This window comes from Gracilinanus agilis, chromosome 1, assembly GCF_016433145.1.
Source record: "Gracilinanus agilis isolate LMUSP501 chromosome 1, AgileGrace, whole genome shotgun sequence".
Classification (NCBI taxonomy): Eukaryota; Metazoa; Chordata; class Mammalia; order Didelphimorphia; family Didelphidae; genus Gracilinanus; species Gracilinanus agilis.
Genome location: NC_058130.1, coordinates 560,094,122 through 560,116,642, shown reverse-complemented (window position 1 = coordinate 560,116,642; position 22,521 = coordinate 560,094,122). Strand labels below are relative to the sequence as shown.

At 33.8% G+C, this 22,521-nt stretch overlaps 1 protein-coding gene across 1 annotated transcript in view; it reads right to left on the bottom strand.

The window, feature by feature from the left end:
* The window catches only part of CEP192 (centrosomal protein 192), a 176,725-nt gene that overhangs the window by 115,703 nt on the left and 38,501 nt on the right, over window positions 1-22,521 (bottom strand). Inside the window, exons 5-11 of the mRNA XM_044683214.1 lie at window positions 22,438-22,490; window positions 19,206-19,305; window positions 10,747-10,901; window positions 8,523-8,664; window positions 7,164-7,315; window positions 2,677-2,947; window positions 993-1,133 (exon numbers count right to left, since the gene is read on the bottom strand). Of these exons, the coding sequence (XP_044539149.1) occupies window positions 993-1,133; window positions 2,677-2,947; window positions 7,164-7,315; window positions 8,523-8,664; window positions 10,747-10,901; window positions 19,206-19,305; window positions 22,438-22,490 (1,014 nt within the window). The remainder of the gene's footprint in view (window positions 1-992; window positions 1,134-2,676; window positions 2,948-7,163; window positions 7,316-8,522; window positions 8,665-10,746; window positions 10,902-19,205; window positions 19,306-22,437; window positions 22,491-22,521) is intronic.

Here is a 22,521-nt window from a genome sequence, read left to right as displayed (position 1 = left end):
CTGGAAAACCATTTGTCAGGGATTCTTCTTCATAGAGAAGTTGGAATAAATGACATCTAAGGTTCTTTCCAACTCTTGAGATGGTCTTTCTAGTAAGATCATTTTAATTCTATAGGTGCCCTGGTAAGTTATATTTTTGCCATATAATCAAAGAACCAAATGAGAACAAATAGCTATATAACTCCCAAATGCCCTTAAAAAATTTTTTTAAGGTATTTATATTAAAGTTTTTAATAGATCTGAAGAAATCAGATTAATGTACAGTCTCTGTATTACTTTTAGAATCTTTTTATCAACTTCGAAGTCCTCAAGGGCAGGAACTACTTCATTCATCTTTTAAAACTATTTTATATACGGGCAGCTGGGTAGCTCAGTGGATTGAGAGCCAGGTCTAGAGATGGGATGTCCTAGGTTCAAATCTGACCTCAGACACTTCCCAGCTGTGTGACCTTGGGCAAGTCACTTGACCCCCATTGCCTACTCTTACCACTCTTCTGTCTTGGAGCCAATACACAGTATTGACTGCAAAACGGAAGGTAAGGGTTTAAGAAAAAAAAAAAAAAAAAAAAAAAAAGAAAAAAAAAAACAACTATTTTATATACAATGTGGCCTTAATAAATATAATAGGTATTTCCTGAATTAAAATGGTATAAATTTTTCGATTAAAATGCAATTTCTCATTGGTGATATGAAAAGCACCTTTAATGTGAGTGAATATACATTTCCTATTTGCAATAAAATTCTCAGAATTGGAATATATAAGGGGACTAGACTTGTCAGTAAGTGAAAGAGAAGTACTGATCCAGATTTTAAAACTCTTCACTAAGGGTTAAAAAGCCTCAAAGCTAATTATTTAGTCTATTAATTTATTCAAATTATTTAGTCCATTAATAAAATTCCTTCAAAGAAAATATAGCTAATATCCACTGTCCCTAATGCATAGTAAGTCTAGGAGGGAGCGGTGTGGAAGAAAGAGGGAATAACATACTTACATCCAGTTCTGAATTCTTCATTCACTTCATTATCACTACAAAGATTTAAATCTTGTTTTTCATCAAAAGAAGTATAATAGGCAAGATCAGTCACCCATTTACCTTCTTCATTTTGATAGACGACACTATGTGGTAGATCATCTGAAAGATAATTTGAATTACACCAAAGGCATTATGACAGAAAAAGAAATTAAAAGGTTAGATCTTTAAAATGCTAGAACAAGCTGAAGAGTTTTTAAACCCTTTAAAAATGTGAGATTTGGGATATATAAGAGAATACTGTGTTTCATGGTAGATGATCTGACAGGTCACAGTAGAAAGGGAGCAAATACATTTTTTTTAAATTATTAAAATCCTTACCTTCTGTCTTAGAATCAATAATAAGAATTGGTACCAAGGCAAAAGAGTGGTAAGGGCTAGCCAATGGGGGTTAAGTGACTTGCCCAGGGTCACACAACTAGGCAGTGTCTGAGGCCAGATTTGAATCTAGGACCTCCTGTCTCTAGGCCTGGCTCTCAATTCACTGATCTATCCAGCTGTTCCCTAAACACATTTTCTTTTGGTAATAAAATTCTTGGGGGCAACTAAATGGTATAGTAGATAGAGCACTGATCCGCAGTCAGAAGGCATGAGTTGAAACCCAGCCTGACACTTATTAGCTATATGACCATGGTCAAATAAAAAGCCACTTTGCCTCAGTTTCCTCATCTGTAAAATGAGCCGGAGAAGGAAATGACAAACCACTCTAATATTTTTGCCAAGAAAACCCCAAAAGCAGTCACAAAGAGTCAGACAGGACTGAAAAACAATTGAACAACAATAAAATTCTAACATTCTAGGGGCCCTAAATGCTTATCATTGCAAATGAAGCAAGTACTCTTATCTAAGGAGTACCTAAAACTAGGCATGATAAGGCAAGATTAGTAATCTGCTAGGAAAAAGGAAAACACCCAGAAAAATCCTGGGAAAGTCCATTATCCTAATGAGGTAAAATTATTAGCTGATAGTACAAATTGCCAGTTCTTATTTTTTCATAACTCCAATGCTTCACACATAATAGACATTTAATCTATGGTTGAAGAGGAAGAAAATCAGAACTTTGGTTATCCAATCAGAGGGCAAGCTATGTGGCTCAGTATATTGAGACCAAAGTCTACAGCTACAGTTGGGAGGTGCTGGGTTCAAATCTAGCCTTAGACTGCCTACCCAGGTGACCCTGGGCAAGTCACCTAACCCCCACTGCCTATCCTTTACTGTTCTTCTGCCTTGGAACCAACACATAGTATTGATTCTAAGAAGAAAGGTATGTATGGGTTTAAAAAAATAAAATAACCTATCAGACATTTTGTATATATCTTATAAATAATTATACCTATATATGTTATTGTCTTTAATGAGATTGTAAGTCAATTGAGATCAGCAATGTTTTCATTAATGTCCTCATGTCCTAAGCATCTAGCAAAGTATAATAGTCTTAAAATAATCCAAATCACTTGTTTTTCTGGAATGATAGGGTAAGCACATAAAAGTCAAATTATTAAGTTTCATGGAACTTTCTCTGTGGCTTATATAAGAAGGGACTCTTATATAAGATATAAAAGGGGAGGAAACTATTTGTATGCTTTGAACTAAAATGCCTATCAATGAAAAATCTAATAAATACTTCTTAAAACAAAAATCTTACCTTTTTCATTATTTTCAGTAGAGTTCCAATTCTGACAAATTCTTCTTTCAATAATAGATGACCAGAAAGGATCATTATCAAGAGGCTCCAAAGAATTTGTATCCACATTTTTTTGCACTGCAATTTTAGGAGTTATGAAATCTTCTAAGGATTCATCAGTTAAGGGCAAGAGAGCTTCAGAATCTGATGATAAAGTACTATTCTGATGAGTGGACTGTACCCTCAATTTTAAGGGGTAAAGATCAAAATTACCTTGATCGATATTTGTATCCTGAAAATAAAGTGGATCAAGCTTTATGTTACACCCTCATCATTGTCTTCAGGGCAACAATATCCTCTCTATGGCAATGTTTCTTAAAAATATAGAAATTCAACAATCACACATATTCCACCAGACTCTCAATTGCATACCACCACAATCAAAACTGATATTATATCAAAAAGAAAAGGGAGACAAATGGCAGACATTAATAAGCTACAACATATTACCAATGCTGACTTGAACTTAAGAAATGGCACAAAAGCTATTTAAGAAATTTATCATGGGGCACCCTAGTTGGCTCAGCAGAAAAGAGGGCCAAGTCTAGAGACGGGAGGGTTCTAGGATCAAATCTGGCCTCAGACACTTCCTAGGTGTGTGACCCTAAGCAAGTTACTCAACCTCTATTGCCTACCTCTGACCACTATTCTGCTTTGAAACAGCAACACACAAAAGGTAAGGGGTTAAAAAAATTTATCAGAAAAGAAAATGGGGCAGTTATTTAGAAAGAGAAAATACAGACTGCTATACTGATTGTCATAAAATGTTACCAAGTTGAAAGAAAGGATTTGTATACAAAGGATATATTTTTCATAGATGATTTTTGGGTAGACATTGATGGTATAATAATAATAATAATAATAATAATAATAATAATAATAATAATAATATTGCAGATTTAGAACAAGTTTCTCCAAGTTTATCTTTCCAACTCTTTCTTTTTCAGATATAGAAACTAAGTCTCAAAGAAGGGAATTAAGCTATGCTGTCACAGAAGTCCTTAAGTGGCAGAGCTAATATCAGACAGGAGGCCCTCAGATTCCAAATCCAAAACTCCTTTCACTACCTAAGTTTGCATGGTTCTATACTAATGATAGAAATATCTATACTGATAAATTCATTAAAGTCAGATGTAGTGCTGTTTTTTGTTTTTTTTAAATCCTTAACTAGAGCTCTCATTCTATCAGTGTGGGTAAAAAGGAATTCTTTAATTTCTTTAATTTAATGAAGAACCTGGAGGTCCTCTTACCATAGAGATGTGTAGGGATTAACCAGTCCACAGTGACAGGAAGTAGAAACCAGAGACAGGAAGGAGGAACCATAAAGGCAGGAAGTAAGGTAGGAAAAGGATATAAAAGGGACAGCATCAATTGGTCAGAGGCTGTTGCTGACAGGTAGGGCTGGCAGTTGCAGGGAAGTTGGTTGGTGTTTAGTTGCTGAAATATAAAGGCAGGCCTGAGCTTCCTGAGAAGGCTGTTTGGCTTTAGCCGTTAGAGGACTTTTTGACCATTTCTGGGTTGACAGACCTAATTGGGGTTGGATTAAACACTAATTGGATTGATTTTGATCAAGCTGGATTGGGTTGGAACTTTGTGGGGTAATTGTTATTAGTAGTAGGTATAATCAATTATAGGTAGATATAGGCAGTTTTAGGTAGTAATTATAGGTAGTTATAGGATAACTAACATAGACATTAGGAATTTTCTTTCTCTACCTCTTTCCTATATTTCTCTCCTTTATGATATGCATTTTAATATATTCTTTTACTATCTCTATTTTAATTAAACTAAATTGTTAATTGTTAAAAGCTGCTAGAAATTTTCTCTGGCTTAAAGAGATAATATTAATTTACAACTCTACTATATTCTCATTAAAATTAAATTATTAAAAGCTGCTCTCTTAAGCCCTATACTATCAATATTACCTTATCAATAAAAATTGTGACCTTTTTCCTTACCAGTTACATCTTATAGAAATCTTAACCACCTTTCCCATAAACCCTTCAATATACATACAGCCCCAAAGCAAGAGGCCTTCTATTGATTTTTTTCCATTTCAAAGTAATTTTATCAATACAGTATAAAAATTAAAATTTTCTAGGTAATTGGCATTCTGAATAACAATAAAAAGGTATAGTATCAACAAGACCAGGGTTCTCACTCATTAAATGTTAGGCCAACACTACATATGCTTTTCGGTTTCTCTCTTCTGACCTTAAGCATTTGTCATTCCTTTCTTTAATAGCGTACCTGCTTCTAGTAAGTCTCCTGCCCTAGTTTACTGTGTCAAATACTCTAGGAGAGAGAAAACCCTTATTACCAACTTTATTAATTCATAAACTAAGAGAAGACAAGCTCTGAATGAGGACATCTCTAGAAAATTAAGTACACAAGCTTTACTACAAGGGCTCTATAAGGTTAACTTTGGCTGCTAAAAGACTTTTCTGCTCAAAACCAAGTCCAAGTCATTAATGGTTATTGAATAAATCTGGTTAAAAGTATTAAAATATGGGATAGAAACAATAATTGACACAGAAATTCTTAGATGAGACAAAGCAAGATAGTTTAATAACCTAGGAATAGCTTTCTCTTTTGGCAGATAAGGGCTAAAAAGCAGAAATTAACATGGTTTCCATATAAAAAGGAAGAACCCAAATCATGGAAGGTCTCAAAAAAAATTTGAACTTGACCCAAAAATTAAAGAACTATTTATTTCATAGAGAACCTACTCAGATGAGTAGTTGTTAAATCTTAGACTCTATAATAAATTTTATCATAAATATTTTTATGATGCTATTTTTGTTCAAGGAAGAAGTTATAACAATGAATATCTTGAGAAAATTAGTCTAGTATTAATATAACAGAAGAGAAACAGAAGCGATAGAAATTATACAAGCTTAGAAACAAGAATATTTCAATCCAGGCATGAAGCCTGCATTTAGGGTGGTGCCAAAAGAAATTAGGAGGAATTAAAAAAGATACTGCAGAGCTAAAGGACACTTAGTGACTAGACTGAACTTCATATAACCCACTTTTGTCATCTGTAAAGTGGAACTACTATTAACCTTGCCATATATCTCACAGGATTGAACTGAGAATAAAAAGAAAAAAAAATTTCCACACACTTTGATCAATAATAAAGTAGTAGAAAATAAGGTTGTATTATTATAAAAACAAAGAATCAAAGTGCATGTGCATATACATATGTGTACACATGATTTAAAGTCAATAAGTACCAAAAGTAAGTTGTTACCAATAAGATAAAATAAAAACTTGGGGGAGGGAAAAGCTCCATACCCTTTGATCCAGCAGTGCCATTAATGTTCCTATATCTGGTAAGCCAAAAACTTTTCAACAAGCAACAAAATATAATAGCAACACTTTTTGTAGAAACAAAGTAGGTTCTCATTAATTGGGGAATGGTTAAAAAAGCCAGCACATAGTACACGAAGAAATGAAGAATACAGAGAATTTAGAGAATGGAAGATTTGTTTAAGGTGAATCCCAGTTAAATAAACAGAATGAAAAGGACAATATGGGCAATAACTAGTATGTAAATGAAAACATCACTAAAAGGATGTCAAATTTAGAATAACTGGAAAACCAACAAAGGTCTCAGGAAAATGTTGAAATTCAAACATTTCTTGCCGATGAGCACAACAGAAGAAGAACACAGCCAAAGCAGATTGTTATTCACTGATAAATGTAGTAACTATCTCAGATGGTTTTGCTAATTAATTTTTCTTGTTGTTTTTAAAAAAAAAATTTTTTTTAAACCCTTACCTTCCGTCTTGGAGTCAATATTGTGTATTGGCTCCAAGGCAGAAGAGTAGTAAGGGCTGGGCAATGGGGATCAAGTGACTTGCCCAGGGTCACACAGCTGGGAAGTGTCTGAGGTCAGATTTGAACCTAGGACCTCCTGTCTCGAGGCCTGGCTCTCAATCCACAGAGCTACCCAGCTGCCCCCAATTTTCCTTGTTTTTAAGCCAATAAGGAAAGCCTCAAGTTGGAGAGAGAAGTGTTGAAATGAATTTCAAATATAAAAGGCATTTGTAAAGTATTTTTAAATTAATTTTAAATTAAATTAAGAGTTGAATTATGTTTAATTTTCTTTTTTTTTAAATTTTTAAACCCTTAACTTCTATGTATTGACTTATAGGTGGAAGAGTCGTAAGGGTAGGCAATGGGGGTCAAGTGACTTGCCCAGGGTCACACAGCCGGGAAGTGTCCGAGGCCGGATTTGAACCTAGGACCTCCCGTCTCTAGGCCTGACTCTCACTCCACTGAGCTACCCAGCTGCCCCCTTTATGTTTAAATTTTGAAAATGAAGTTTAATGTGATGATACGACATTTAAGTGAAATATTTTTAAGCTCATTTTATTGGAATGATCTAGAAGCAATTCACTCAAATATCACCATAACTGAAAAAGAAACCAAGGTTGACCTACCTCACAATACGTAACATTATCCACTGAAGAATTATATACTAAAGTATTATCTTCTTCTCTTGTTATGTTTTTTTCAATTTCCCATGGATCAGAAGAAAACAATGGCACATTATCCATATTTCCTTTATCTTCTTCAATACAGCTTTCATTCTCTACAGGGTACAAGAGGAAAAAAAATATGTTGCCTGAAAGTTGAGGTTTCATGTTCAATTTTACTATCTTATAATCTTTGTTGCTAATGTTATAATATGCTAACATCATCATAATAATAATAATGGCTGGCATTTATATAACACTAAGTTTTGCAAAGCACTTTACAAATATCATCTTGTTTGATCCTCACAACTCTGAAAGGTAAGTGCTATTATTATTCTTATTTTATAGCTGAGGAAACAAAGGCAGACAGAGAGTAAATAATTTGTCCATAGTTACACAGCTAGTACAAGTCTGAAACTAGATTTGAACTCTTTTCTTCCTGATTCTCTAGATCTAGAACTGTCTTCTCTGTGCCACCTAGTGGCCTTACTATCTTAATTTCTTATTGCTCTTTGGATTCAGTAGTTGAGGAAAAGTAGGAATGTACGTGGCTGAAGTATAAGAGGAAGTAGGGATTATAGTTATTTAATCTATAAACAAAAGAGCTGTAAAGCAGACTATAAGGGGAATATACTTTGTAGGAAAAAAGATTTGAAAGGAAAGGTCCTTGAGAGATCATACCAAGAGTTGATATTATAAATATAACTTAAAACTTATTTTAAAAGACTAAATACTTACAGTCCAGATACAAATAACAGTGGATAACTATGCTAATCTAACTGAATTACTATTTAATGAGCAAGTTGATAAAAATGGTAAACACTTACCTTTATCCAAATTTCGCTGCCTCAACTTCTTCCATAATGCTCTATTATACATCTGACTTAAACAGCCTTATTAACAAAATACTTAATAACTCAGTAATGAGAATTATCATTTCCAAAGGCTCCTTTGAAAGGTATACTTACCTATAAAGATTTAGAGCAGTGATTCCCAAAGTGGGCGCTACTACCCCCTGGTGGGTACTGCAGTGATCCAGGGGTGTGGTGATGGCCCCAGGTGCATTTATCTTTCCTATTACTTGCTATTAAAATTTTTTAAAAATTAATTCCCAAGGGACTAAGGAATATTTTTTCTGGAAAGGGGGCAGTAGGCCAAAAAAGTTTGGGAACCACTGATTTAGAGGTTGCTCACTTTTTCTAAGTCCCACAAAAGTTCAGCAATACCTCTTTTCTTCCCCAAATAATAAACTACACAAGTTGAGTAATAAAAGCAAAAGTTTAAAAAAATTCTAACAGCCAAGGAAAATATTTCAATACCTACCAGAGACAACTGAAGCAACATGATCCTTCCCGTCTTGCCTGGAGTTAAGTACAGATTTCATAACAATCTGTGTTCCAAGAGAATACACAGAGGCACAATCTTCTGATCTAGGTCTGTAACTTGGTCTATTATTTTCATTAACCTGTTTAAAGAATACCAATTCCTTAACTAAAAGATGTGTAACTTAATATTTTAAAAAAAACAAATATGAAAATCCCTGAGCAACACAAGAAATAAAGGAAGAAAAACATCTTTAAAACAATATAAACATATTTTCCTAGTGTGAAGAAATGTCATGATTTCCATTAAATTGCAAATATCTCAAAAATCAAATCTTTGAACTTAAACAGATATGTGTGTCTATTTGTACACACAAACATAAAAAGTCAAGGATAGACATCATTAATATATTCATCAAAAGAAGAGGCACTTTTTTCTCAGGAATATTAATTTAATAAATGGGCAAAAAATAGGAACAATTTTCTGATAAAGAAATCAAAATCATACTGTGAATTTCTGAAAAATAACACTCTAAATTACTACCAATTAGAGAAATAAAAACCAAAACAATTCTGAGATATCATTTCTCAACCATCAGATTGGCTAAAACAAATGGGCAAAATGGCAAGTGACAGAGAGGATGTAGAAAAATGGAGACACTAATATACTGTTGATGGAACTGTGGACTGATCCAATTACTTTGGAGGACAATTTGGAATTATACCTAGAGTTGTTCTAAAACCATGTATAACCCTTAGACCCAGCAATTGAAGTCTGCTTCCCAAGGGGATCAGAGAAAAGGAAAAGAACCTATACGTTCCAAAATAATTATAGCAGCTCTCTTTTTGGTAACAAAGAACTGGAAATTATGGGGATGCCTATCAAATGGGGAAGATCTAAACAAAATGTGGTAAATGAATTCTGATGGAATACTACTGAGCCATAAGAAATGATGAGCAAGCGAATTTTAATAAAACTTTAAAAGAACTACACTGGATAATGAATAGCAAAATGAATAAAACCAACATCTTACAGATTAAATTCCTGAAGAATAAATTGTGAATGTTACTTCCAGAGAGTGAACTGAAAGATGGAAACATGAAAGATAGAATTTGCATGAACATGTCTGTCTCCTAGATGATGCCTAATGTGATATAAGGAGGGAGAGAAGGGCTGGGATACTTGTCAATAATTCTATTAATTTTTTTAAATGTCCTCTAATAAAGATGTCATGCTCATTTGACTATTACTAAAATTGACAGTTTAAATGCAGAAACTGTTACTTCAGAGCAGGGGATGCAAAATAGGATTATGTGTGATACAGGATTAAAGAAAGGAAAACCAAAAAGCCAAGACACTTTAAACCAAAGGTTTTTTAACTGCCCCACTTTCTCAGAAATATAAATATGCCTTCAAAGTAGTGAATTACAGCAGCTTGTCACTCTAATGATGTAGGAATTAGGTAGTTATACCAATATACAAAAGCAGCAAGTCACTAGTGAATTAGGGGAAAATTATGGTTCCCTGAAAAACTGCATTTTTAAATAAATACACGTTTATATCTTTGAAAGTAGACCAAGTTCATAAAATAGATTCATTGAGAAATGAGTTACTCAAAGCCTTTATTAAGAGTGTAGTAGGGGGGCAGCTGAGTAGCTCAGTAGACCGAGAGCAAGCTCTAGCGAGGGGAGGTCGTAGGTTCAAATCTGGCCTCAGGCACTTCCCAGCTGGGTGACCCTGGGCAAGTCACTTAACCCTCAGTGCCTAGCCCTTACCACTCTTCTGTCTTGGAACCAATACACAATATTAATTCTAAGGTGAAGTTAAGGGTTATAAAGTTTTAAAAAAAAAGTAGTAGGACAAATTTCACGTTATATCAAATCTGTGGAAAATACAGTAACAAAAAAAAAAAGTTGCTTTAACCTAATTAGAACCTAAAGAGGGGGAAGCTGGGTGGTTCAGTGGATTGAGAGCCAGGCCCAAAGACATGAAGTCTTGGGTTCAAAATTTGATCTCAGACACTTCCCAGCTATGTGACTCTGAGCAAATCACTTAATACCCATTGCCTGGCCCTTACTGCTCTTCTGCCTTAGAACCAATGCACAGTATTGATTCAAAGACAGAAGGTAAGAGTTTAAAAAGAGCCAAAAGAAATTAATGTTATTATATAAAATATTTTCTGTAATATTAAGTCAATGAACCAAGAAGTCTGATTTAAATGTACCTCACTGAGATGATCAATTGATATCCTAAAAGCTGGGCTAGATTCTGGAAGTTCCTGTTTTTCTTGATCTTCGCTTAGCATTTCTGGGAATGCTAACTGTTGAAAATAAGCTTCCAAATGATCATCATAAAATTCTTCATCATCAATATCTTCATCTTGAGACAATGCAAAAATGGGACAAGTTTTAGAAAAAGATCTCAGAAGTCAAGTTTATTTTCATAAGATATATAGTTTAATCAATTTCAGTGGCAAAATAAGTTTTTATTTTATCATCTCAACTTTAAGGAAAACTGCCAGAAATATTTACTATGAGCAAATGGAATTTATCCCAATAATTTAAGCATAGTTCAATATTTTAAAATTAAGTTAAATAGTAATGTAAAGCCATTAAATTATTTTATGGAAGGGAACACAATAAAGTTTAGCATCTAATTTGGGATTTTATTTAAATTAAGCATAAAAATAAGAGGACTTTCCTTAATGATAGTAGGATTATCATTTTCACATTGGTAATGGTAAAGCTAAAATATTTACAGGGGACATAATTATATACCAAGAAAATATAAAACAACCAGAAAGTTAAGATGCAAATTTATCAGGCGGCTATATCAAAAACATTTATATTTTAAATACTACAAATAAAAGTCTATAAAAAAATTTTAAAAACCACTTAAAATAGTGAAAGAATGAATACTTATAAGATGAATGCACCAAGGAAATTGCCACAGAGACAACTTAAATAGTTTCGAAAAAAAAAACAAAGAACAATTAGAGGTACAGCCACAGCTATATGTTTAAGATGCCTCAATGCAGTAAAAATAGCTATACTTCTCAAATTAAATTACACTCAATATAACAACAATGAGTAACTTTACAAAAATAGAACAAAAATTTTTATGGATACAAAAAGGCATAATTATCAATAGAAACTACTTCTACAATTGATGAAATATCCTACAAAACTTCAAAATATGCTATTGTAATAGTAATTATCAAAACCACATAGTAAAAAAGTATAACAATGATAGAAAAGTCTTTAGAAACAAAACTAAATGTATATAAATTGATGGTGGAGAGAATTTTTAAACTAACAAGATGAAGAAACAACAGGCAGATTCAACTAAATAAAAATGTAAAATATTACACAGCAAAGAATATAAGAAAACAAAGATGAAAGTTAGAGAAAATCCTTTTAAAGTTAGCATATTTAATAGCCTGTAAGAAAATTACACAAATTTATACAAATACCCATGACCTAATAGTCAAGGGATATAATATATGATTCCAAAACCATTATCAATTTTCTCAAAATTTTAGAAGTACATAAGAAAGAGACCAGAGACAAAATTTATTTTTCTAATGCTTATAACCTTTTCTTAAAAACACATACATATAACTGTAAATAGCATTGACTACATGTTCTTAATCCATAGGCTAATCTAATTTGAGAAAGACATTAATAAAAATTTTTATATTTTTTTTAATTTTATTTTTGTCAAGTAGAGCTACATGCTGGAGACCTCTAACAAATAAGTTATTCATGTGTTCTTAAGAAAAGGAAAACTGAGCACTTGCATAGACTTATCAGGTGAATCTTTTAAGTAGACTACATTTGTGGGCAAACCAAATTTTAAAAAGTAAGAAAATGGAAGAGAAATGGAAAATAATTTTTGAATTTACAATTCCTAAAAATTTATTCTTTCTTTAATCAGAATTTTTATATCACTAACAAGTATAACATTCAACACAATTTTTACAACATGGAGGACTGTTACACAATGACAATTCCTTCATCTCTGCCTGAAGAGATAATGTGCCCAATTCACTATCAGCAAGGCATGTGTTCCAATTTTTTTTTCTGAGTGAGATAGTAAGATGTACTGTTCTACCTGAACATCTTTAACTCTTGAAGTAAAAAGTTAGCAATGGGCCTGGATTTGGGAAAGTATTTTTCATTCAGGGTGGACCAAAATAAAACTCCCTAGCAACCAACAAGACTGAAGCAAGAAGATATCAGCCCTAAAGACAAGTCAAGTAAATGAAGACAAAGAAGATTTCAATAATACTAACCATACAATTAAACAAATATTCTCAAGAGTAGTATATAACATGAATGAAAATACAATTCTCCCTCTCTTCAAAACCTATATAATATACTCTGGTACAATAGGGGTTGATAAATAGGAAGTCAGGAAAACTTGGTCTCAAATATCAGCTCCAACTTCCAGTAATAGTTGTGTGAACGAAAAAAGGAAAATAACATACGAACATATTCTAATCTCAAGAGGGAACATTATGATGTATGGAAAATATTTTCAGAATTTAAAGTACTAAACATGCATCAATCATTACAATACTTTGAACAGTCAGAGATCTGAAATAAACAAAATTCAAATATTTTCCTACTGTAAAAAAGATTCAGAATTCTTCTGGGAACATCCATAAGAATCTGTGCAAAGCATAACCTTTAATAGTCAACCTTTGAAGGTGGCTTTATTTTTTAATTAAAAATAATTTCTAGCCAAGACTAGTCAACAATCTAGGCAGTAAACAAGCTGTGTGACCATGGAACACTTAACTACTCTTGGCCTCAATTTCCTCCATCCATAAAATGGGGATAATGATAGCCCCTACTTAACAATGTTAAACTGTAAGATTAAATGAAATTACTAAAAGTCATCTTTAGCTAGCCAAGATCAGTAAATAATGTATATAGCTAACAAAAAGATGGCTAAATTATCTTTTTACCAAAAATAAGACTATAAAGTAATGAGAATTATTTTATTCTGGCTCAAACTAGACATTAAAAGTAATTTCAAAAAAGCGGGAGGAGTTTTTCATAATGTTATAAGCAATAAAATATCAATGGATAATGTACAGAACCAGCTCCTCAAAGAAAAACATGTTCATTTTAGCATATAGGTTTGCTGCTTGTGGGGGCAACTGAGTGGCTCAGTGGATTTGAGAACCCTGGGAGGTCCTATGTACAAATCTGGCCTCAGATACTTCCTAGATGTGTGACCCTGGGCAAGTCACTTAAGCCCCACTGCCTAGCCCTTACTACTCTTCTGCCTTAGAACCAATACACAGTAGGTAAGGATTTAAAAAAAAAAGATTTGTTGTTTGTATAATCCGAATCACGTATTTTCAGTCAGTTCTAGTCCTCATTTTCTTTCTTATATGCTTAAACTCTAAAAAATACAATAATATGTAATGTGTACATCAAGTTCAAGGAATCAGAAGATAATCTAGAAAGATACTATCTAAATTATTGTTCTTTATTTTACAGAAGGTCTCTTAAAAGTTCTAGAGAGCACAGTTTTAGCAAGAATGCAAAAGATATTTTCAGTCCAATACAGATGGATGAAGGCATACAAAAAAAAGAGAGAAAAACAAGCATGGCAACAGAATGTGTAGGTTATCTGCTTAATGTTAAGCAAAGTGATTCCTGGAGTCTGAATCCTTAAAAGGCCCAAAAGAACAGATTGGGGATGAGTGGGAGGTGTCACCTCTCTACCCAGGGCAATAGTGTTGTCTCAGAAAAAATGTAATTTAAAAGGCTATAATTTCTTCAATTGTTTCATGTGAAAATAAAATAAATGTTAAGATAAAAGTAATTAAACCAGAACCGCTACTTATTTTCTTTCTTCTTTTAAGCCTAAGTCAAAACTGGCACTGACAAGAGAGGAACCATATGGGCAGCGAGGTGGTACATTACATAGAATGCTGGACTTGGAAATAACAAAGATCTGCACTGTCAAAAGCAGAATTACATAAATAGCCACAAACTAGCTGGGTAATCTTGGACAAATTACTTAACCTCTCATTCTGAGTTTTCTATCTGCAAAATGGGGGTAATAATAGCACCTACCCTCCCTAGGTGACTGAGGATCAAATGAAATAACAGTCATAAACTGCTGGAAATTTTAAAGTGCTATATGATATAGCCAAAGCAAGCTAGATACAGGATAAATAGGTAATTATTAAGAAGGAAGGCATTGGGGATAGAAAAGGGTTCAAGTAAAAGAAAGCATTTTAGTCAGGACTTAAGAGGCCAGGGAGATTAGTAGGCAGAGCTGAGGGACAGTAAGCTAGATAGCATAGGGAACAGCCAGAGTTGAATGCTCAGAGTTGAGAGACAGACAATCTTGTTCAGGGAACAGCCAGGAAGCCAGTATCACTGGATCAAAGAGTATGTGTTGGGGTGCAAACTGGAAATGTTAAGAGGGAGTTTAGTTATAAAGGGCTTTAAAAGCCAAATCGAGCATTTTGTACTTGATATTGGAGCCAATGGAAAGCTATTGGGAGTCTTGAGTAGAAGAGTGACATGATTAGACCTGCACTTCAGGAAAATCATTTCAATGGCTGAATGAAGGATGGTTTGGAGTGGGTAAAGACTTCAGGTAGGCAGATCCTCCCATAGGCTACTGCTATAACCTACATGTAAGGTATTGAGTGGGGCAGTAAGCTAGTATTATTATTATTATGCATTCTAGTTTGATATTATACTACATAGGGAGGGGAAAAACTGAGGGAGACTATCATCTCAGCACCATCCTTCAAATCATACCAGATAATAACAAATGTAACCATGGAGTTTAATTCCCACAAACAAGTCCATCTAATTCCAAATTCAGTTCATTATATATCTAGAGACTGACACTATGTTTAGTGCAAAATTTAGTACAAAATTCTAGGTCACACTAAAGTAAATCTGAATGAAGTGAATGTAAAGAAGCCAAGGAAAAAAAGTGTAATTAAGGAAGCAGCATGAATTTTTATGTGAATACGGATATTAATGACATCCTTTTTTCTCATCAATCAATAAATAATCCAAGACAATTCTGAAGGACTTATAATACTGTTATCCACCTCAAAAGAAAGAACAGATGGAGTCAAAATGAAAATCAAAGCATACTACTTTTTTTTTAAACCCTTAACTTCTGTGTATTGGCTCCTAGGTGGAAGAGTGGTAAGGGTGGGCAATGGGGGTCAAGTGACTTGCCCAGGGTCACAAAGCTGGAAAGTGTCTGAGGCCGATTTGAACCTAGGACCTCCCATCTCTAGGCCTGACTCTCAATCCACTGAGCCACCCAGCTGCCCCCAAAGCAAACTACTTTTAACTTTATTTTATTTATGTTTTTACTTTGGGATTTGGGGATTATATCAGTATACTCTTACAACATGACCAATATGAAAATGTTTTGCAAGACTACACATATATAATCCAGATCAAATTGCTTATCAATTCATGAAGGAGGAGGAAAGGGAAAGAAGACAGTTTAGTTAGGAAAATTGTTATTATATGTAACTTAGAAAAAAAATTTTTTAATAATAACACTCTTACAAAGCTATCATCTAGTCAAAAAATGTTCTACATAGGAAGCCTAGAGCAATAGAGCCAAGAGGAATAATCACAAAATGCTCAACTATTGACAGGGTTAAAAGAATCTGGGTTAGTCTTAACTCTCTTACACAATGACTGTTAAAAATGATTATTAAGTTTATAAAAACCTAGGGTTCATCTGCAGAAGTTATTTTATAAAGCAGTGGTGACCTCAGCAACACAATCTACGATGAACCCAAAGAACCCAGCTTTTGGGACAAAAACCCACTATTTGACAAAAACTGTTGGGAAATTGGAAAACAATATGGGAGAGATTAGGTTTAGATCAACATCTCACACCCTACATCAAGATAAACTCAGAATGGGTGAATAACTTGAATATAAAGAAGGAAACTATAAGTAAATTAGGTGAGCACAGAAAATAGTATAACTGTCAGATCTCTGGGAAAGGAAAGATTTTAAAACCAAGCAAGAGCTAGAAAAAAATTACAAAATATAAACTAAATAATTTTGACTACATTAATTAAAAAGTTTTTGTACAGACCAAACCAATGCTACCAAAATCAGAAGGGAAGCAACAAAGTGGGGAAAAATCTTTACAACAAAAGACTCAGACAAAGGTCTAATTACTCAAATATACAAAGAGCTAAATCAATTGTACAAAAAAAATCAAGCCATCCCCCCAGTCGATAAATGGGCAAGACACATGAAAAGGCAATTTTCAGATAAAGAAATCAAAACTATCAATAATCTAATAATTAGAGAAATGCAAATCAAAACAATTCTGAGATATCACCTCACACCTAGCAGATTGGCTAAAATGAAAGGGGGGGAGGGAGGCAGCTGGGTAGCTCATTGTATTGAGAGCCAGGCCTAGGTTGGGAGGTCCTAGGTTCAAATCTGGCCTCAGACACTTCCCAGCTGTGTGAACCTGGGCAAGTCACTTGACCCTCATTGCCTACCCTTACCACTCTTCTGCCTTGGAGCCAATACACAGTATTGCCTCCAAGACGGAAGGTAAGGGTTTAAAAGAATAATAATAATAAAATGAAAGCAGGGGAGAGTAATGAATGTTGGAGGGGATGTGGTGAAATTGGGACATAGTGGAGTTGTGAATTGATCCAACTATTCTGGATGGCAATTTGGAATTATGCCCAAAGGGTTTTAAAAGACTATCTGCCTTTTGATCCAGCCATGGCACTGCTTAGTTTATACTCCAAAAAGATAATAAGGAAAAAGACTTTTACAAAAATACTTATAGCCGCACTCTTTGTGGTTGCAAAAAATTGGAAAATGAGAGAATGTCCTTCGATTGGGGAATGGTTGAACAAATTGTGGTATCTGTTGGTTATGGAATACTATTGTGGTCAAAGGAATAAAGAACTGGAGGAATTCCATGTGAACTGGAATGTCCTCCAGGAACTGATGCAGAGTGAAAGGAGCAGAACCAGGAGAACATTATACACCGAGGCTGATACACTGTGGTACAATCAAATATAACAGACTTCTCTACTAGCAGCAAAGAATCCAGAGCAAGGTTGAGGGACTTATGAGAAAGAAAACTAGCCACATTCAGAGGAAAATCTGTGAGAGGAGAAACACAGAGGAAAAACAACTGCTTGAACACATGGGCTGATGGGGATATTATTGGGGATGAAGACACTAAATGATAACTCTAGTCCAACTATCAATAATATGGAATTAGGTCTTAATCAATGATACATGTAAAACCCACTGGAATTATGCATTGCTAAGGGGGGATTGGGGACTTTGGGGAGAGGAAAAGAACATGAAACATGTAACTGGAAAAATATTCAAAATTTTAAAATTTTAAAAAAAGACAAAGAGGGAAAAGTTACTTTATCCAGATTTGGTATTCCTGTTTTTCAAAAACATAATTATATCATTTCCTTTTATGTTTAACAAGTAGGATAGGCTAAAGAGAGCTAATATTCTATAAAGAATTTTTAGAGAACAAAATTTTGTTCCTACATATTTGGATAGAAAGCACTGACTCTGGAGTTGAGATCAAATCCAGCGTGTGATATTTATTACCTATGACCCTGGGCAAGTCTTTTTAATCTATCTGGGACTCATTTTCCTCATGTGAAAAATTAGGTGGTTTGACTAGCTAGTGTATGAAGTTCCTTATAGCTTTATATGTCATGATCTTTTACCTAAAAGAGGTAATGGGGCATATATAGTTAATAAAAAATCAGCTTCTGAGTGAGAAAGGTCCAAATTCAAATCATTCCTCTGATAAATATTGTGGGGTTGTTGTAAGCAAGTCACTTAAGCTCTCAGTGTCCCATCAAAATCAGAAGGAATTTTTACAGGCAAAAAGCCCCATCTTGCTGATATCACAAGTTCAAATTATTTGCCACCCCTCTCTCTGCTTATAGAAAGTGAGCAGTTCTAAATAAGATTAAAAACCCAAATTAATTATATCATTATCTTTAATGCCCAATTCTACAAACAACTTTTCAATTTTCAAAGGAGGAAAAAAATGTTAGCAGCCAAACAAAAAATGTATTAAATCAAATTACTCACTGGCTCATTTTTTCAGGAAATATATTAACCAAATAAAGTATCTCCAAAGGAGGGAGAGACCTCAATTTTGTCCAAGTATACGAAGAATAAGTAATAGAAAAAAAAAAAGGGAGAGCTGTTCAGCCTAGATAAAAAGATTCAAATGGAGGTATAAAATATGACAGTTGTTTTCAAGTTTGAAGGGGTGCCCCATGGAAAGTATGAGAGGAATTATTCTGATTGACAAGAGGACAGAATTAGGAACTACTAGTAGAAGATGCATAAAAGCAGATTTAGAATCAGAGTACAGCAACACTAGATAACGAGAGCTGTTGAAAATTTAAATAGACTGTTTCATGAACCTTTTCGTCACTAGAAGTCTTTCTTCAAAAAGAAGCAAAATTAAATGTTAGAAAGGCTACTGAGGAGATTCTTGAGAGGGTTTTGGTTGGACTAGACAAGTTTTGAGATTACTTCCAATTCTGAGAGACTGCAATACCATATTGGCTATAAATATGAGCAAGATTAAAATCTGGAAGTTGTAAAATAAGGTTAAAATTTTCAAATGGCGTATATACTATACCGGCAGAATCTTCCATGCTTCTAAACGATATTAACTTCTCATTTTCTAAAAGGCTTCTTTCATCTTCAAATAATGATCTTCGAGAATCACATATATCAATCTATAGGGGGAAAAAAACAGGAAAATAATTCTTTTGTTAATTTCTAAGGTACTTCTATGAGAGGAACTAATAAAAGGGAGAGAAAAGATTACACCAAAGCTCTTTCAGGAATGCTTAACCAACTAAACACAACCAATTATTTAGAAAACTACTGGAATTAATAAAATAATCCAGACTTGGGAAATGGCAAGTATAAAAAAAAAGAAGTAGGAAACAGGAATGTCTTATATAAGGAGCAGAGAGACAAGACTATTGGTGAGAAAGGAAATAAAGTAAAATGAAACTAGGTAGAGAGCTCTTTGGGACAAGTTGTAAAGAGCTTTAAAAACCAGTCAGTAGTTTATATTTCATCCTAGAGGATGAATAAATGAGTAAAAGAATAGCATGTTCAAATCTCAAAAGAAAATTACGTGGAAGATGGTTTGGAGTGGAAAAGAGACTTGAAACGGGAAGATCAATTAGACAGCTATTTAAATCTAAGGTAGTGACCATGTAAGTGTGATCAGTTGACTGATGTCCTTTGTACTCAGAGGATCAAAATGACATCATCACTACATCAGGGTCAATTGTACAGGGTGTCCAACTGGACTGCTCAGACCAGTACTCTAAATTTGTATATTTCCTTTGAGCTACTGTAATTCAACTTTGCTCATTGAGCACAGCACCTTCTTTGATATAGGCATGCTGTGCTGGACAGTCCTATGCCAGTGTCTACTATGCCTCACAATCAATACCAAAGTTCTTTAGAGAGATCTGTAGTAAGTCCTCATCATCAACTATGTAAGTACACAGAAGGGAATGAATGAAAAAATGTTGTGGAGGTACCTATTGAGAGTAGGATGGAAGTAGGGCTAGTGAAGTAGTCTGAACAAAAGAAATGCTCTTTCAAAGGCTATTTTTTGAACTTACCAAGTCAGGGAAAAAGAGAAGGCTTCATCTAGGAGATGTATTTGAGGTGAACTTTGAAGTAAACAAGGAAATATAATGCTGTTTTTGTTTATAGTCTTAATTATCCTCTGTATGTAGATGATTCAAATTGATAGACCTACCTAACTAGCCTCATTCCCTCTGCAGACTCCCAACACGGGCCAATTGGATTTTTCAAATTGAAAGTCCCAATGACAATTAGAATTTTAACATGTCCAAGATGGCTTATTATTTTTCCCCTCGCAAGTTGTCCTCTTTACCAAACTTCCTTATTTCTCTCACAAACATCACCATTCTTCCAGGATTCCAGGTTCATATCCTTACTATTATCAATGATTTCTCACACTGTTTTATATGACATTACCAAGCAATTGTCACAGTTTGTCATTCTATTCACTCAACCCTAAATTGAATCAATCCTGTTCCTCTCAAACACCTATTCCTCTCAGAAAATTCTATCTATATGCAGTGTGGCAACATACAACTTGATACTCAATGCCAATATACAAGGTACTCAAAGTCTTGGTGATGTTTTATACTATAAAAACTACATACATATGTATATGTGTGCACATATATGTGTGTAAACAAACACATGCATGTATATAAGCTATTTATACATAGGTTGTTTATGGACCCCAATCTTTCTAAAAACCTATTCATAATCATGTAAGACCCCTCACATCATAAATGCAATAAAATCATCCACCCTATGAAATTTAAGGAATATAAGGATCTTGCTGCCTCTCTGATTATATACTATGCTTTCCCTAAACACTTAAAACTAGCAATAGCATTTAATTGGCTATAGAATAAGAAACAAACTAAATTCACTTAGATATACTATAAAAAGAGAGAACAACATAAAAGTCACTTAATTTTTGGTTCTCAAACTGAGGGATATGAAACCACTTTGCTTTACTCCCAAGATATAAAAGGGAAAAGGACTTTTATGTACGAAAAATATTTTTAACAGCTATTTTTGTAACAGCTAAGAACTGGAAATTAAAGGGATACTCATCAATTCCTTTTCTGGACCATTGCCTTATCATGGTAAAAGGGTTTGTGTAGCTTAATGAAACAATGACCTAAGATAGAAAGGTCACAGTGGAGGGGGTCTGACAAAAAGTAAGCCAAGGGAGAAAAAATGGTAAACTACTCCATTATCTTTGCCATGAAAACCTCATGGAGAGTATTCAAATGTTAAAAGATAAAACACTGGAAGATGACCTCTTCACACTGAAAGGGTCGGTGAGTTATGGTCCACATGGTCACTAAGGGTCAGACATAACTTGAATAACTGAATTGAATGAACAACAATAACATCAAATGGAGAATGGCTTAGCAAATCATGGTATACTAATATAATAGAATACAACTGGGCTACAAGAAATGACAACGGGGACAAAGGGACCTGAGAAGACTTATATGACATGTGATGCAGAGTTAAGTGACCAGAACCCAGAGAACAAATGATATGTAATATCAATTTTAAAACATGCAACTTTCAAAGACTTAAGAATTCTGATTAGTGCAATAATCAGCCATGATTTGCACAAGACCAACAGTAAAAAAATCATGCCAATCTCCTGATAAAGAGGTAATGTACTAAATATGGAATGAAACACCCAATATGAACATGGCCAATACGGGAATTTGCTTTACTTCACCCTTTATATTTGTTACAGGGGGTTGTTTTCTTCCCTTTTCCCATTCCCTGGGAGGCATGAGCGTGGAGTGGGAGAGAAAGTAAATGTTAATTAGGGAAAAAATTTTTTGAACTTAAAAAAAAAAAAAAAAGATAAGTTGGCCTTGAAGACAAGATGATCTCAGTTCAAATCTTTCCAAACATACAAGTTATGTGACAAAAGTGATTTAATATCTAGATGCCCAAAGCAGCTAAAAACATAAATTTTAAGAAAACATTAAAAAACTGTCAATGTACATAAGTTGAGGGAATTTCCAAACCAGTAGTTGGCTTTAACCACTGAAATCACCAGATCTGGACAGCCACCTACTCAAAGAAAAATTAAATTATAGTAAATTTAAGAGATATTGTACAGCTTTAGTTTCATTAAATGCATAAAAATGGCCATAACTGAAAAATACCTAATGTCTAATCAAAAGAAAAAATTAAAAAACAAGAAACATTAACATTTGCCATTGATTTTCTACTAATTGTTAACAAAATATTTAATATTTTACCTTGTTTTCTCTGCTTCTCAAATGTGTGAGGAAATGTGCATCACTGGAAATATCTGTAAATAAATACTAACATTGTGTAACTAG